The sequence below is a fragment of the Drosophila willistoni genome, assembly GCF_018902025.1.
Source record: "Drosophila willistoni isolate 14030-0811.24 chromosome XR unlocalized genomic scaffold, UCI_dwil_1.1 Seg144, whole genome shotgun sequence".
Classification (NCBI taxonomy): Eukaryota; Metazoa; Arthropoda; class Insecta; order Diptera; family Drosophilidae; genus Drosophila; species Drosophila willistoni.
Genome location: NW_025814057.1, coordinates 1,457,143 through 1,473,667, shown reverse-complemented (window position 1 = coordinate 1,473,667; position 16,525 = coordinate 1,457,143). Strand labels below are relative to the sequence as shown.

Below are 16,525 nucleotides of genomic sequence, written 5' to 3'. Positions count from 1 at the left end.
TCATCTTGCTGCTGCCTGCCTACCTTTGTGTAATTATGTCTGGTGTCCAGGCCCCAAAAAATGTCAACAGTTATTACACACACACAAACACAAACAACAGAAAATATCGCATGTCACATTTTTCTCTGTTCTCGCGCGTGTGTTTGGGCAAAATTTTCATTTTTCATTTTCCTACCATTAGTAAGTTACCTTCTTTTTTTTGTCATTTCGTTTTTTTTCGGCGGGGGAAGATCTCCTTCCTGTCCTTAATTATAACCGCAGAATACTTTGCCTTGTTTCTTTGTAATTTTTCAATATACATAGAGCCCACCTCCAACAACGGTTTCGCCTCCATTCCATGCTCTCCTTCTTGCAACCGACTAACTGGCAGCCAAGCCCACTTGCTGGGCCAACCATGTTCAAGCATATCCCATGTCCCTGTCCCATGTCCCATGTCCATGTCGATGTCCATGCTTCTCTCTGCTTGTCCCTACATGGATAGCGCGTTAAATTAATTGAACTGCCAACAAAATGAACACTCGCCACACAGCAGGTTGCAGTTGAATTTTTATTACATACAATTCACTTAATTCTATTGTACATGCTAATTTTAAAATACAAATACGAACACGATGAAGGAAAAAATATCAAGAATATGTGTGGGTGAAAAAAAAAAAAAATTGATATTAAATTATGCTTAATTTAATGTTTAAATTAGTTCATCATGTGTAAATGTTCAAGTGGAATGCATTTGTTCTGGCATGACACACACACAGCACATAAAATGCGGTGTACGTGTGTGTGTGTGTGCACTTAATGTATATGAATGATTTTTTGATCTCTTTTATTCTGTTTTTTTTTTGTGTTTTTTTTTGTTTTATGCTTAGTACAAAAATTTCAGTTTCAGTCTCAAACAAATTGTCTTTTCTTTTTCATCATCGTTCGCTCGTTGGTTTATTCTCCTTTTCATTTTAAGCATAAATTAACTAAAACCATAAAAATTTATTCGTTTACAATTTCGTACCTAAATTTTGAGATGATGATTTGGATGATGATGGAGTTGAAATGAGTTGGGGTAAAAGAGAATAACTGGTGGGGGGAGGCGATGTGGGAGTTGAAGTGGGTGTTTCTTCGGAATGGTGGCAATGTCATAAAATCGTTAGGTAAATCGTCGTTTTTCATTTGAAAAGCAATAAAAACAAAAAAGCAGCTTAAAAATGTAATAGAAATTCGGCTTAGGTTGATGAGTTAAGTCTGTGGAGAGATTCAAAGTGAGATAGAGAGAGAGAGAGGCAGCGGTTGGCCACAATTCTATACCTCGTAGTGAAGGGTATATGTATTAATTCTAAGCTGAACGGAATAAACACAACTGTCTTCTATAACTCTTAAACAAAAGTATACATTGATTGAAAAAAACGGAATAAATTAAAATTTCCTTGAACATTAGATATATTTAATCCAAATCGGCTTGGTTTGTGGATAGGTATGTATATTAAAAATGTGGTAGGGTATTTGGTATTGCCTGATCTCCCTCCCTTCTCCTTCTCTTTGATTATGCCCCAGCCAAATTAAAATTTCATTTTGTTTTGTTCCTTTTGTCTTTTCGTTTTCATTGTTTTTGTTCACACAGTTGAACTTAGCATATGTATAACTCTACTTGAACTAAAACTAAGTTGAAGAAGATTACTAGCTACCTTTCTATTACTACTACTACTATCATTCCCCTGTAATCCCCTCAGTGAAAAGAGACCCACAAAAAGACAGAACATTTTCATTTTCATTTTCATTTTCATGTTCAGGCTTTGTTTTATAGCTCGAACGGAATCTACATAAATTTGTGGGGTAAATAGCTTATACGCCACGTATGCCGCAGACTTTTCGGTGTAAGTGTGTGTGTGTGTGTGTGTGTATAGGTTTCTTGGTTGCAGCTGGTAACTGCCCCCTTCACGTTTGCTTCTCGCAAGCTCTTGCTTGCCGAAAATATAAAGAAAAATTTATAGAGTTGCTTTTCCTTTCTGTTTTCCCTTTTTTTTTTAGCTACCTACAACATAAAAAGTAAAATCGATTTATGCATAAAAAACAACAACAACAAGTGAACTCTGAAAGGAAAAACCGAAATGATGCTTGGAAAATTTATGAATGTTGAATGTTGTTTTTTTTGTTTTTTGTTACATTTTGAATCATTGTTGTCCTTGTGGCCAAAGAAGCTACTCTCGCACCTATATATGCATGTATGTATGTATGTATGTATGTATGTATGTATGTATGTAGTTGTTTGTGGATGTGTGACTGTGTGTTGCTTAGCTTAATAACCAGTTTTTCTACTTCAAGGAAAAGTTGGCCAAGTTAAGCTTTTACTTCTTCTTCTGCTGCTGCTGCTTCTGCTTCAGTCTCTCTCTTTTGCTGTGTTTGTGTGTGTGTGTGTTATACGTGGCGTATGATTAATGTTTTCTTATAATACTTAAATACCCATTTGAGCTTTAGCTAATTGACTTATGTCTAACTAATTGTCGAGTTAATTCTGATATTTTGTTTTGTTTGTTGTTGTTGTTGTTGTTGTGAATGTCTGGGGATGAGTGTGTGTCTGTATGTGAGCTGCATGGCATTTCAATGAGCATGTCGTTTCGATTCCATTCCATTTTTGGGGGTTAATTTGGTCAATTTAGTCTATTGATTTTCATTAGATAGCTAAAACTTATTAGTACTACATTTATCAAAAAAATATCTACCACTTAACAGCTAATAAACGCACACATTACGGCGGCTCCTCTCCTACTTCTTGGTGGGGTGTGGGGTGTGTGTCTGTGCCATTGCCTTAGAATGTTGTCACTTTGCCCAGACGCATGCCAAGCAATTTACGACGCTTTTTGGCGCTTAACTTTGTCCAAATGGTGCTGCTGCCTTCGACCAGTAAAAACTCATCGCATAAATCATCCGTTTCCTTTGCAATGTTACCGATACCACCACCACCACCGCCGCCAACGCCGTTGCCGCCGACTCCACCAACACAGACACCGCCAGCTCCTCCATAGAAATGATCCTCTTGATATTTCTCAGAACGTGAATCGCCGGAAACGAAACCGCTTTCGGGCCGTGAAAGGGAAGCTGTGTGCCAGGGAAGCTGTTGAAACCAGCGGGCCACTTTCGCTGTCGACGAGAGCTGTGAATGGAAATGAGTGGGACAGGGGGGAAGAGTGGGATAAGTCAGTGTGTAAATTTATGCAAATGAGTTATGTGCGCAAATTGCCATGCTTGCTGCTGCTGCCCACCGCCAACAACGAGCCGCAGCAGTAGCAGCAGCAACGATGACAAAAGTAAAGTGAAAAATGGCGACACTTGTTTTTTTTTTCTTCACTGTTTTGCTACTTTTTATGGCAAGATAGACTTCTACGCCTCCCATCCTCCTCTTCTGGTTGGAGGCATCATTTTTCATTTATCAAGGGCGAAAATTTATGCACTGCCAGCCCTTAAATGTATGCTACACTTTTTTTCGCCCACTGCTCTGCTGACCCTTTTCGCTGTATGTGTGTGTGTGTGTGTGTAAAAACTCATTAGGAAAATTGCTTACTCTTGCATTAACTTTCAATTGTTGCCCATGATTAATCGAAACTCAGATAATCCGATGCGGTATATATATATCTATATATTTAAACCATTTTTATTATGTCTGCTCTTTTTGTTTGTTCTCTTGGTTGTTTTGTGTTTTTCTTTCTTTTTTTTTTTTGGGGGGGGGGGGGGGGGGGGGGGGGTAGAGGGATTTTTATGTATTGTTTAACTTAATGCATAGAATTAAAATAATAATTTACAAAAATACAATAACATTTTTCTTTTTTGTTGTATTTGCGTTTGTAATATTTAATTATGCTAAACATAATTGGAAAATTTGCACACATACAAAATTTTAAATTGAAACTAAAAAAAAAAACAACAAAAATTTAAAAAAAAAAAAAACACTATTTAAACTAAATCTGTTGTTTTTTTTTTGTTCTTTTTTTCCACCAGTTTATATTCAAGCCTTAACAATTTAATAATATTCATATACATTTTAATTTTTATTTAATATTTTTGGGTTTTTTTTTTTTGGGGAAGAGAAAAATACTTGTTTATTTTTTTTTTTTCATTTCGATTTTTTTTTTTTTTTTTTGCACAATTATAAATAGTTTTTGTTTTTGATATGCTGCTTACGGTTTTCATATCTCATATGTAATTTATGTTTAATTAGAATAAATACTTTCACTTGACTAGACATTTAATTGTTTTCGCATGATGGACATTAATTTTGTTGGCAAAGTCTCTGATGAAACGAAAGATTGGTAACAGACAATCAACAATCACATAGAATATATTGAGAGCTAATTTTTGTCGGTTACATTTGTTTTTTTCTAAGTTGAGCAAGTAGTTTGTACAAATACATACATATATATTTCATCATTTCGCAGAATTTGTACAAATTGTAAACTTAAACAATTTGTCTTTCTTTGTTTTTCCTTTGCCTAATTATTTACCATTTTGCATATTTGTTCTTCTGCTATCGATCAATTGAGCTAAAACTGAATTTTGCTCAAATTATTTTGGCTATACAAGAGTTTTTAATGTGTTTTTTTTGGCACATTTTTGTTTGAGCATTTGCCTCAGTAATTTTGGCACAGTGATTATTAAACTTAAAATGCATAACTAAATTTAAAATGAGTTTTGTTTTTAGATTGATTTAAATTTAATACTGTTGCAACACATTCATGCATCAAGCAGCTCACTCACACATTCACATCATTCACGGTTCGCACTCATTCACTCAATCGCTCACTAGTTGGGGTGTGTGTGTGTGTGTGTGTGTGGGGGGGGGGGGTAAACTCAATCACTAAAACTAACTTAAGACCTGGTCCATCATTCATTTACATCTGCATCCTCTGTCAACGGCTTCTCCTCCATCAGATTCTCCCATAATCATTTTGTTGTATGCCTTGCCCAGGCGGTGCGTTGCACTTGACTCATCATTTGACTGCGATTTGGTACTTTTTCGCTTGTACTTCGCGTTATAAAACTGGGCGTAGCGGATAGTTTGCGCTGATGGCCAGCCTCATCGGTGACTCTCAATAGAACCGTATTGAAGCGAGTTTCTCTGCCATTACCATTGCCGTTGGCGTTGCTATTGGCATTGCCATTTCCATTATTATTGTTGCCATTCAATTGACTGCTACTGCCGGGACTTATGTTGTTGTTGCTATGCCTCAGACGCGGCGATGAGGGGGAGTCCAAGGTGGATGAACTGCGGCTTGTATCCCTGGTGCTGGTGGAACCACCACAGGCCAAACCAGCTAAATTGCCATTCGAAACGGCCGCTTTCAGTTGCTCCTCAAGATTATTTAAATTCTGTTCGATGCTCAAGCGTATGTCCTCATTGAGTGAGGAGCTGCCTGCAAAGGAATTGCGATTCATTGTACCCAATGGAGATGGAGTAAGAGTGCCGCCAGTTGCCGGCGATGTTAGAAAATTGAAACCTCCGCCAGCTCCGGCTCCAACACCTGCGCCAGTCAGGCTGTTATTGTTGTTGTTGTTATTGGGTGTACCCGGCGTGCAGGACAATGGATTGACATAGAAAAAGGAATTGTGGGGCGAGGCTGATGGCGTTTGCTGCTGCTGCTGCTGCTGCTGTGTCTGCTGCGTTGTGGAATTGGCATTGAGATTGAGAGCCTGCAGACGATTGAGCAGCTCCTGATTAACCTGAAATAGATCCTTGGACAGGGCATCCTGTTGCTGTTGCTGCTGCAATTGATTGCTGATAGTTTGCAATTGACCCAACGTCGGATACGTTACACTACTTGCACTGGCGGCTGCACCACCACCACCAGAAGCAGATGGGGGCGGTGGTGTTGCCGGTGTCATTTGGTTTGTCTGCTGCTGAGAGGATGATGGCGTCTGTTGCTGATGTTGCTGCTGCTGCTGCTGTTGTTGCAGATTTTGTAAATGTTGGCTCTGCTGATTCAGCCCGCTCAATTGATGACTGAGTGAGGTGAGCTGCTGGTTTATGTTGCCCAAATTGTTGATCTGCTGATTAATTGTGGCCAAATTGTTGTTGTTGCTGGTTGCCTGAAGCAGTAATTGCAATTGCGATTGCTGCCGGATGGGGTGGAATACAAAAAGGTGTTGGGCATTAAGAGAGGCTTGCCTCGCACTAAATCAACGAGAAAACACAACAACAACAACAAGAGGAACAAGAACATAATAAACAAACAAAACAACAACACACGTGCAGCAAATGAAATGCAAAAAAGAAATGGGCAACAAAAAAAACTAAAGAAACACACATGCAAATCGGGCAGCGTTTTTTTTTTTTTTTCTGGGAGGGCATTTTGAAAGCTTCAACGAAATCTGGCTTAAAAATTTGTAATTGCTATAGGATTTTTACCTGTGGTGCCATCCCAATATTGGCCGAGGTGAGTCCAGCGCTCTGCTGCTCATTGTAGGCCCCCAACGAGGCCAAATGCTCAAGTAACTCACGATTCTGTTGCAGCAGCTGCTGCGTGCGCGCCTGCAAAGACAAAATGTTATATTGGAGCAATTGAATATGCAATTCGCTCGATCCAACACCCACCTGAGCCTCAATGCGCGCATTTGTCTCTGATATGAGCTGCTCACGCACCAACATCAATTGGGCCAAGGCCTGACGCGTTTGCAGAGCTTGCGCCTCCAGCTGGTCCTTCAAATGGCAAATCTCTGTGCGGGGCGATGAAGGTGAGCCCAAAGACTTGTCATCCACATCGCACTGAAAAAATCAATTTTTATTAGAATGGCATTTTCCGCAGATTTCTAAACTGCATCTGTTCTACGAGATTTTAATCTCTGAATACTACAAGTTTTTATCCTTTTTGTTGAAATTTCATAGCAATTCATTCTAGATGTTCTCATTATACAAATCTTTGTTAAATTTATGGTATGGATATATAATATGTTTTTACTTTTTTATCATCTTCTTATACCCTATTTGGTGGCAAATGTAAACATTTGTTGTTTCTACGTAAGAATATAATACTTAACGATTCTCGATTCTTTCGTTTTATTTGCTCATAAAAATTTGGTATCTAATTGGCATATTAATTGGATTTGAATTGCTTTTGATTTTTAAGCTTCGAGGCTAATATAAATATTTCGATTTCTACAAATTAGCTGGCCATTATCCTCTTATAAATACAGAAAGAGAGAATGAGAATGAACGATCGATGATTACGATTATGATTGCGATTACGAGTTGGATTTGACTTTAGTATAGTTGATGTTACTCACCAGAAGGCTGGTCGATTTGCGTAGACTCGACTGGGTTGGCATTAGCTCCAAGTGGTTAGGTCGTTGCGGCTGCGTGTGATTCAAATCGGGTGAGCAAACGGCCAAGTGTTCTTTAAATAGAAATAGGGAAAAACAATGAAAATGGGTATGAGGAAAAAATCGAAATTGAAAATTAGAAAATTCAAAATAGCAAAAGTAAATTTAGTGGCTAAATGAAAGCACTGGCGGCGGTCGTTTAGTAAACAGCTAAAGTGACTGAGTGTGTGTGTGTGTGTGAGTGAGTGTAAATAGAGAAGACCAGACCGCCGTTACCTTCATTTGTCAAGGTCACACACATACACACACTTGAGAGGCATACACATGGGGTGGTCTCACGATTAATTTGCCATTAATTACAGCGGTTGAATTTCATTCCTTATTTTGATTATTATGGTTCCTTTATGTATACATAATGTATATGTACATATACGCTACTTGGCCAGATCTCAACATGGGTGAGACATGAAAAAATTGACAGGGAATGGTATAAATAATAATAACTCTTTAATGTAAATAATCATCTAATGAACTGTAAAAGAAACGACCCAATAGAGTAGGTTTTATTTTTAGCTTCGGAAAAATTAGGAACTGAGAACTAGAAACGGAGAACTTGGAATGGAGAACTAGGAATGAAGAACTCGAAACAGAGAACTAGAACTAAAGTTTAAATACATTCGATTTTAAGATAAATTAAAAATTTTTTGTCTAGAAATCAATCTGTGATAGGGAGAATTTGGCATTAATACCCATTGCCTCCTCCATGCCTCCGTGGATCGGATGGAAAACACATATCAGGAGGATCCCTTACTAAATCTCAATCGATTCTTCTTCCTGGCATGGTGTGCAAATTGTTTACATTGAAATTCTCCACAGTTTTTTGGTTTTTCAATTTGATTTGTGTGTGGAAAATATTTCAGCAAATTTCTTCTTCCACGAACTTTATGAATATTTTGTGTAAATACAAGCAATTTACTAAATATGTAGACCTATATATATATATATATACATACATATAGAGTTGAAAATTATTGCCATACAAATATTTGCGCTGATATTTGGCTTCACACCTTGGGCGCACGTGTGTTAATGGCTCTGATGAGTTGGCTTCTATATTTGTTGTTGTTGTTGTTATTGTTGTTGTTATTGTTGATTGTTAATTAATGTGGCATTTCATAGATATTATTTAAGTTACGCTTAAGCAGTTGGTTGAATGTGTTAGGATAATAAATTGATTGAATCGTTCAAATTTAAAAAAAGAAATATATAATTATATGCCACACATGTTGCCTATTTTTAGCCCAAATTTTACAATCGAAATGACCCATTTAGAATGATCCATTACTCAAAAAACACATTATCTAGTCAATTGTGATGGAATGAACAGAAAAAATTAGGCAGAGAGTTTGTCTTAGTTGTTTTGCCGATTTACATACATATGTGCTACATGAATCTATATATATATATATATATATGTATTAGTATTGGTTCGTTCAAGTTCAATGAGTGCCAAAATAAATAGGAAAATGTTGTCCATTTACGAGTAATTAGCCGCCAGCCAAAGTCAATAAATTTTCACTTGTTTCGTTTATTTATCTAAATTATCTTTTAAAATTTCTAGAACAAAGTGAAGAGTAGATTTCATTACGAGACTTTCCTGGAATAACCCAATTTAAAAATGTTATATTTTAGAACTGTATTTACTATATTCTTTCAAATTGTTTAGATCGTTTGTGACGGCTTATATCAAGTGTTTCCGAGTTTCAATGAAATTGAAAATTTAACCTAGGTCAATAATGGATTTCATATTCTCACATTTCCTTGGAAAATCTTTGATATGATCGGGACAACATTTATATAGATCAGTATATCAGGATAATTCCAGAGTTAAAAGAATAAAGTACTGTCTCAACTTGGAAATACTTTGCATACTTTTGGGTGTTGTGTTTTCCCCCCTGTTTTGGCATTTGTCTGAGAATTCGAAAATAAAAACCAATAATAATTCATAATTTGAGTGCTTTTCAGCACTGGCATTGCCAGCCATTAAAAAGTCGAGAAACGTGGGCGTAAAAAGAATTACAAGAAAATACATATATGTATGTATATATATATATATATATATGGAAATAGATAAATTATTTTTGGCACACGACTTTGGGCATTTCGGGCGTTGATGATGGGTGATGGTTAGTAGTAGGTGGGTTAGGAGTGGAGGAGGAAATGGCGACGCACGGCCACGTGAGGCAGTCGTGCCTAATGATTTTGGTTCTGCCTGTGTTCCTGTGTCATGTCACTTGACAACAACAACAACAACAACAACAACAACAACAATGACAATAATAATAATTTCAGTTTTGCGTTACCAGCGATATCATCTGTTTGTGGAGAGATGATGCCATGGCTATGATGAAAATAGCAGCCAATCCAACCAACCAGCAAGTCAATCCAACCAATCTATCTACCTACTAACTAATCCATCTTGCCCCCAAAGGCATATTCTCTATACATATATTTGAAGTACCTATACATACGTATCTTTAGATATATATTTTTGATGCCTTTTACATATTTTTTCCACGAATGATGTCGTTTGCTTGTTTTAGATGCCAAAAGAATTGAATTTGTGAGGTTTTCTTCATACTTATTATATATGTATGTATGTGGACCATCTCTCATTCTCTCTCTTTCTCTCTCTCTCTCGGACAGACAGACATATTCGTTGATGACGTCAAACGCCAACGAAACAAAAAGAAAAAAATGTAGGGGAAAAAAAATGAAAAGCCTCTGCAAAGATTATTGAAAATTGAAGCAATACGTGGAAATTGCTTAACGGCGCAGTGAAGTGTACGGACAAGTATGTCGAAAGCAGCACTGCCATCTTTTCAAAAAAAACATTTCTCCTCCCGCTTTACGTCCCTTCTCCTTGTTGCTCTTCACTTGTTCTTGTTTTAAGTGTCTGTATGTTTGTATAGACATAAATGTTCATGTGTATATGCGCAGTTATGTTTCTCATATGTTTCAAATCACCTTTTTTTTCCCCCCCGTTTCGAGCATTATGCATTTGTTGACCATGGTTGAAAATTATTGGCACTATTAGCATTGTGACTAGAAATCATATTCGTTTGACTTTTGTTTATAAATGCGTTTAAAGCTTCTTTGTTTTATTTAAAATTGTATTAAACTGATTTAAATTTCGCATGCTGTTGCTTCTGCTTTCCGTTTGTTCTTATGCCTTGTTAATTGTTGTTAATATTTAAGGCCCTTAATGCTGCTTTCAGTCCCTTCTTTCATCATATATATATATGTATGTATGTATTTATAATATATATCCGTACACCTTGGTTGTCTCCCTTTGGTCCGTTTCGTCCAATGCAATTTAAATGCAAATGCTGCACTGAACGCGCCGCATTGAACTGAATTCAAAATTAAACACCAAAGAAATTTGCATTGAAATGCAAAAATGAATAGCAAACTAATGCAGCAAGCATCGAGAAAGCAACGGGGTCGAATCAACGGACGGACAGACAGTGAGTCGGTCGACCAGCAGTCAGCTAGCCAGCCATCAATTGGATGAACCGGGAAGGAAGCAGCTGCCTTGCTGCTGGACGAAACGTAACGAAACGACAGCAAAAGCTTTTCATTTATTTATTGGCCAGGCAACGACCAGCAGAGACTCGAGTGCTCCTTCTACCCAATGCAATGCAATGCAACCCAACCCAACCCAATCCTTCCTTCCTTCCCTTGCCTTTCATCTTTCTTTCTTACCTTTCTTTGGCGTCTCATTGTCGTCAGCGTTTCCACCGCCATCTTCGCTCAGTTGCTGCTGTTCGCTGATTTGCTCCACATCGAGCAGCTCAGATGATGATATATCCGAGCGTTCGTCATTGGGTTCCAGGGAATTCTTATGAAGATTAAATTTGTGGCACACTTCAAAGGCTTGTCCCACAGTGCGAACTATGCGCATGGCCTGAGACTGCAACAAGATGAGATGAGAGAAACACAAAGGAGAAGGGAACAAGATTAATATAATTGTTTTCATTCATATGTGTCTGTGTGTGTGTAAAGCAATATTGGATGATGGATGAAGGGGGAGAATAACGATGAATAGGGACAAATGGGGTGGGACAATTAAGGCATAATGCGAATTGCGTATACGCCCCATGGCTTTCAACCCACCTCGGGATCGCTGCAGGAAATTGCATCCTTTGTGCGATGATTATTGCATAAATTATCACAGTTGCTTAAACCACTTCCACCACCGCCACCACCACCACCCATTGAACCCAATCCACCCATGGCAGCGATGCCACCTAGGCCACCCATTGCCATTGCAATTCCAATTCCCGCAGCTTCACTAGCAGTAGCAGCCCCGCCGCGTGTCCGTTCCAATGGCGAACTGCGTCTCCTTTGTCTGGCCTGACGCTGCTCAGTGGCCATTACCAGCGATTGAGCTTGCTCAGCCGCCACAATGGGCTCCCGAAAGGATAGCTTTTTGCGTGGCTTGTCGGTCTTTGGTCGCTCCAGCATAATGCCGCCTGTTGCTGCCCTATCGCCGCCTCTTTCGTTGCCCCCGCCGCCATTGCCACTGCTTAAACTGGAGCTACTTTGCTGGTCACTCAAACTCTTCCTTCGCTGCAACATATGACGCTGCTGATGCAATTGGTGGGCCCTACGCAGTGCCTCCGGTGAGGCAGCATAATGATCTCCACTGGGCACACGTTTAAATTTCAGGCGAGCCTTTAGCACGTCTCCATCGCAACCATTCGATGGCTTCACCTTGGACTGGACTGGCAAATCCTTTTTAATAATATAAACCGTATTCTCATCGTCGTTGAATAGAATATGCTTTGGCTTGTGATCGATGTAGGTGTCATCGAGAAAGCGGCCACCCGATGAACCACTTGTGGCCACCGATGATGGCCTGGCTCCCATTTCATTCTCCACACAACCGATGAGTTCTCTAATATCCAAGCTTTTGTTGCGACTCAAATGCTTTTGCTTCTTTCTGCTCGACGGAGATTGTGGTGGCCTATGACCACCACCAGCACCACCATTTTCCTTATCACCGCCAGCCAAGATATCCCTAATAAGGCCTCCACCACTACGAAATATATTCCTATGATAATGCACCTCTGACGAGGCGGCGGCGTTGGCGTTGGCGTTGGCTATCGATCCCGATGTGTCCTTGTCCACCGTTGGGGTCTTTGACATGTTCACCTTGCTGCGACTTCTTGTCCAGGGTAGAAAGTCAAAGGCCTTGGTAATGGGACTGCGTGGTGTTTGCTGCTGCTGCTGATGATGATGGTGGGTCAGGTGGTTTCCCTGCTGTTTGTGGTGTTGCTGTGGTGTTGCTGCCATGCTGAGGCTGGTCGTCTTCTCATGCTTCATGGTCATACTACGTTCAATGATCCTCCTGAAGGTTTTCTCCCAATTCTTTTTAGCAATTTGTCAACGCAAACAAAAACATACAAGTTTAAAAGTAAAACTCATCTACACGCACATTCACAGGGAGAGAGTGAGAGTGACAGAGAGAGAGAGATAGAGAGGGATACTTTTCACGCACTTTCACTTTTCGAGTTCAATGTTCAATGAGTTTTTTTTTTATTTGTTTATTTAGTTTTTCGGTTTCGGTTTTGTTGTTGGCTGTTTGTTCCAATAATCTTTGGCAATTAGTTAGCAATTAATTTCATAATTGTTTTTGCCACTTGGCTTTGTTGCTGCGGTCGGTCGGTGATTGCCTCCTTGATCCAGGTTGTTCACACATTGCCAAAATATCCATTTTTATTTCACACCTTTCCGTATTTTTTTTTTCATTTCTCTTCTGTCGGTTGGCAAAAACAAAAAAAATTATACATACATATGTATATATTTTTAACCCATTTTTTTTTGTTTTGGGATATTTTTGGTTTTTGAATTGTCGACTTTTCACTAATATTTCTGCTGCGCTTGCATATTTCTGCAATATTTGCTCATTTCAATATGGGAGAGGGGGGCGCTAGCGGAGTGAGACCTGTCAATTTTCTTTTCTCTTTTCTAGTTGTTGCATGTCAAAAATTGGTTTTTCATTTGACTGATTTGAGTTATCATGAGTCAGATGATTGACACAAGTTTATGGACCGAAGGTCGCAAAACAATTGAACGCATTTTCAACAATAATATTTATCTATATTTTTTTATAATTTGAATCTATTTTTAAATCAAACTCGAGAATTCAAACAGCTAAGCAAATAAGTACCTACTAAATCAAATCTTGTGGATCTTTTGTGTGCTCGGATTTCATTTTGATAAAGCAAGAAAGACGAGAAGGTAATGAGTTGGTTGAGCGAAAGCGAAAGCATTTCTAATGGAAATGTCAATTTTACAGTGTTTAAATGTATCCTAAACGAAACGAATCCGTCTAAGCATTATGAGACTGAGCTTATGGTCATTCCACACTCAATTTGCTGTCAATGAGTTGGCAAGAAAATGGGATAGAAAAATCTTAAAGGGCTACTTTTATTCTTTGAATCGACAGGCATTAACCATTAGCCAACAAGCAATGTGCAGACATTTGGCTCAAACGACATTAACGACAGACATCAATTTGAATTATTTTGACAAGCAAAATGACACATACAAGATACACACACACACACACACACACACGCATACACACACTCACGTACACAGTGTTATGTGCAATTTAAATGTACTGAATTACAATTCAAAAATGAGAAAATGAAAAGTAACGAAAAAAAACACGACGAGAAAATGGCATTTTCAAGCAGACATTGAGTATACGCCACGTGTGCCCCACGCGGCAGTCATAAGGGAAATCTGTCTAACGAAGTGGCAAATGAAGGTGCCAACTGATTGTCTATCTGCTATCCTATGCATACATAACTCTGTCTCTCTCTCTCTCTCTCGCTCTTCGCGTACCCCGTGTATATCCAGTCTCTTGTGCAATTTTGCATAAATCAAATCAAAAACTATAAAAATTCTGTGGCAATTTACATTTGCAAACAGACCAGAAACGAATAAAGATAGATCGGAAAATGAAAGAGACTCGACGAAGTTTATATACCCTGTATATTATATTCTATAGTAAAACAATTGCATTTAGAGGTCACCTTTTCTGACTAAATATATTAACTAGATAATCTGAAACTTTGCGACTACGGATAATTATCAGTAAAATAAATTGATAGTTCAAGTCGTTAAAGAATATATATTCATATAAAGGTATAGCTATATAGCTATACCTATGTATATACCCTATGCTTATGTCAAGAGAAAAGAAGAAATCGTGGAAAACTACTTGAAAATTTATGGCGTTAAAATGTACAAAACATGAAAAACAGACGAACACAACACAGAAAAAAAAAAAATAAAAACAAATAATAATAAAGGGAAAAATCAAAATAAACGTTCTTTTTGGCATTTTGTTTTATGTATTTATTTGAAATTTTTAATTTCCAATTTTACATTTTGTGTTTTTTGCAATGAAATCTTTGGCTGGTTTTGTTTTTCCATCGCGTTTTTCTTATTTTCTTTGTCAGTCATAAGGGAATTTTTTTACACAAAACATAAAGGAAAAAAATGTGGAAAATGTGTTCTGTAAACTGTTTAATGGTTCGTTTCAACGAAACTAACCAATACGAAGAAATAAAAAGAGAGGGAGAGAAATAGAGAAAGAGAGAGAGAGAGTGAGAGTGACATGGGGAGGAGATTGGAGGTTTTGTTTTGGTTGCTGGTTTTTACTGCCGTCGACGTGCCAAATTATGGCCATGTTTACTCATCAGCTGCCGCCACTGAAACCGCATCTGCAATAAGGAGCCCCACCAAGTCCCGTCCAACCACCAACAACCAACCACCAACCACACACCATGCACTGCACTACACACCACGAAAGTCTTCATCACTTGCAATTTACCGCGTCTCTACTGCAGTTTCATCTGTGTCTACTCATAAATTCTGCACATTGTCACGTGGTTTTCGCTTTTGGTTTTCAGTTTTTTCTTTATGCATCTTGTTACTACATAATTAACTTTTCATTAGTCATGCCAACCAAAAAAAAAAAGGCAATAATAAAGGAAAGGAAGAACAACAACCAAAAACATGAGAAATTGCACTTAAATTTTTTCCTCTTCCTTTTTTTTTTTGGGTTTAATTATTCAATTTTAAATTTCAAGCGCGAAGAATTGGCTTATGTATTTATAATTTGCTTCTTGTTAGCCTCAAGTAGCCCATCGCAAGCATAGCGAAACACCCATTTACCCTCCCATCCAAGACCCCCCCCCCCAACCACCTCGCTATCACACCCTCCAGCTATTTAGCTGACTCTGTCCCTGTGTCCCTACTATTGCCATTTCCATTGGTTGTTCGATTTTTGAAATACTTTAGAGCAGGCTATTAAAATAATGGATCTATTTTAGCCAGGGGGAAAAATGTGGAACAAAAAGAAAAGAAAGAGAAAGCGTAAATGAAATCACACAGAAATGAAAATGAGACAGAAACAACAGAGGCAGATACAAATGAAGAAAGAGATGACAAATGTAGCAGCCATTTTGGGAAAGAAAATAGGAGAAAGGTTGCAATACATTAACATGCAACTAAATATGCACTTATCCATATTCTTTTCACAAGTTCTAGTATAATTATAAAACTGATTAGGAAGAACCTTTTTTATATTTTGCCCTATGATTAGTTAGTAGACTATCTTTTCTCTCCTACTAGAATCTTACTATTAGAATGTTCTAAAAGCACTAAATATCACTTTAAGTAAAATGCATCTTAACAAATAGTTTTCACATGGCTTAGTGTCCAAGTAGCTTATCCAAATTGAAGTTTCAAGAAGACTTTCTGCAACTTATAACTCGGTTTATCTTTGATTAGAAATTTCACAATAGTAAAAAATACTTGTACTTAAATATTTTGAATATTTTTGTGATCTATGTTTATAATAGGATTTAAGATTTGTCTAAACTCTAAAGACATATGTATGTACATAAGAAAATACAATTGAGAAAGTGAGTCCTGATCTCTGATTACGATTGCAATTTCGATTTAGAGCTTATTGTATTTTTTTTGGTGGTCTTGTTTAGTTTGATTTATTAGTTTGGCTTTTGATTTTGTTTTGGCTTTTTTGCTCTTTGTTCACTTTCAACTAAAAATAAGCAAAGCGAAATCATAAATATTTCAATCTAAATATCACGTGTTGTGTGTTCATTTCAAATATATGTATATTGGC

General features: G+C 37.8%; 1 protein-coding gene across 5 annotated transcripts in view; it reads right to left on the bottom strand.

Moving 5' to 3' along the window:
- Positions 1-528: 528 nt before the first annotated feature.
- The window catches only part of LOC6639442 (capon-like protein), a 57,409-nt gene continuing 41,412 nt past the window's right edge, over positions 529-16,525 (bottom strand). For 2 of the 5 annotated variants that reach the window (XM_047012000.1, XM_023178914.2), the window contains exons 6-10: positions 11,062-11,269; positions 7,261-7,370; positions 6,572-6,742; positions 6,386-6,508; positions 4,139-6,093 (exon numbers count right to left, since the gene is read on the bottom strand). In XM_047012000.1, the coding sequence (XP_046867956.1) occupies positions 4,924-6,093; positions 6,386-6,508; positions 6,572-6,742; positions 7,261-7,370; positions 11,062-11,269 (1,782 nt within the window). In that variant the 3' untranslated portion in view covers positions 4,139-4,923. Of the gene's footprint in view, positions 3,140-4,136; positions 6,094-6,385; positions 6,509-6,571; positions 6,743-7,260; positions 7,371-11,061; positions 11,270-11,472; positions 13,112-16,525 lie in introns of those variants that run through there. The other 3 variants (XM_023178915.2, XM_023178911.2, XM_023178920.2) reach the window with 3 other exon arrangements.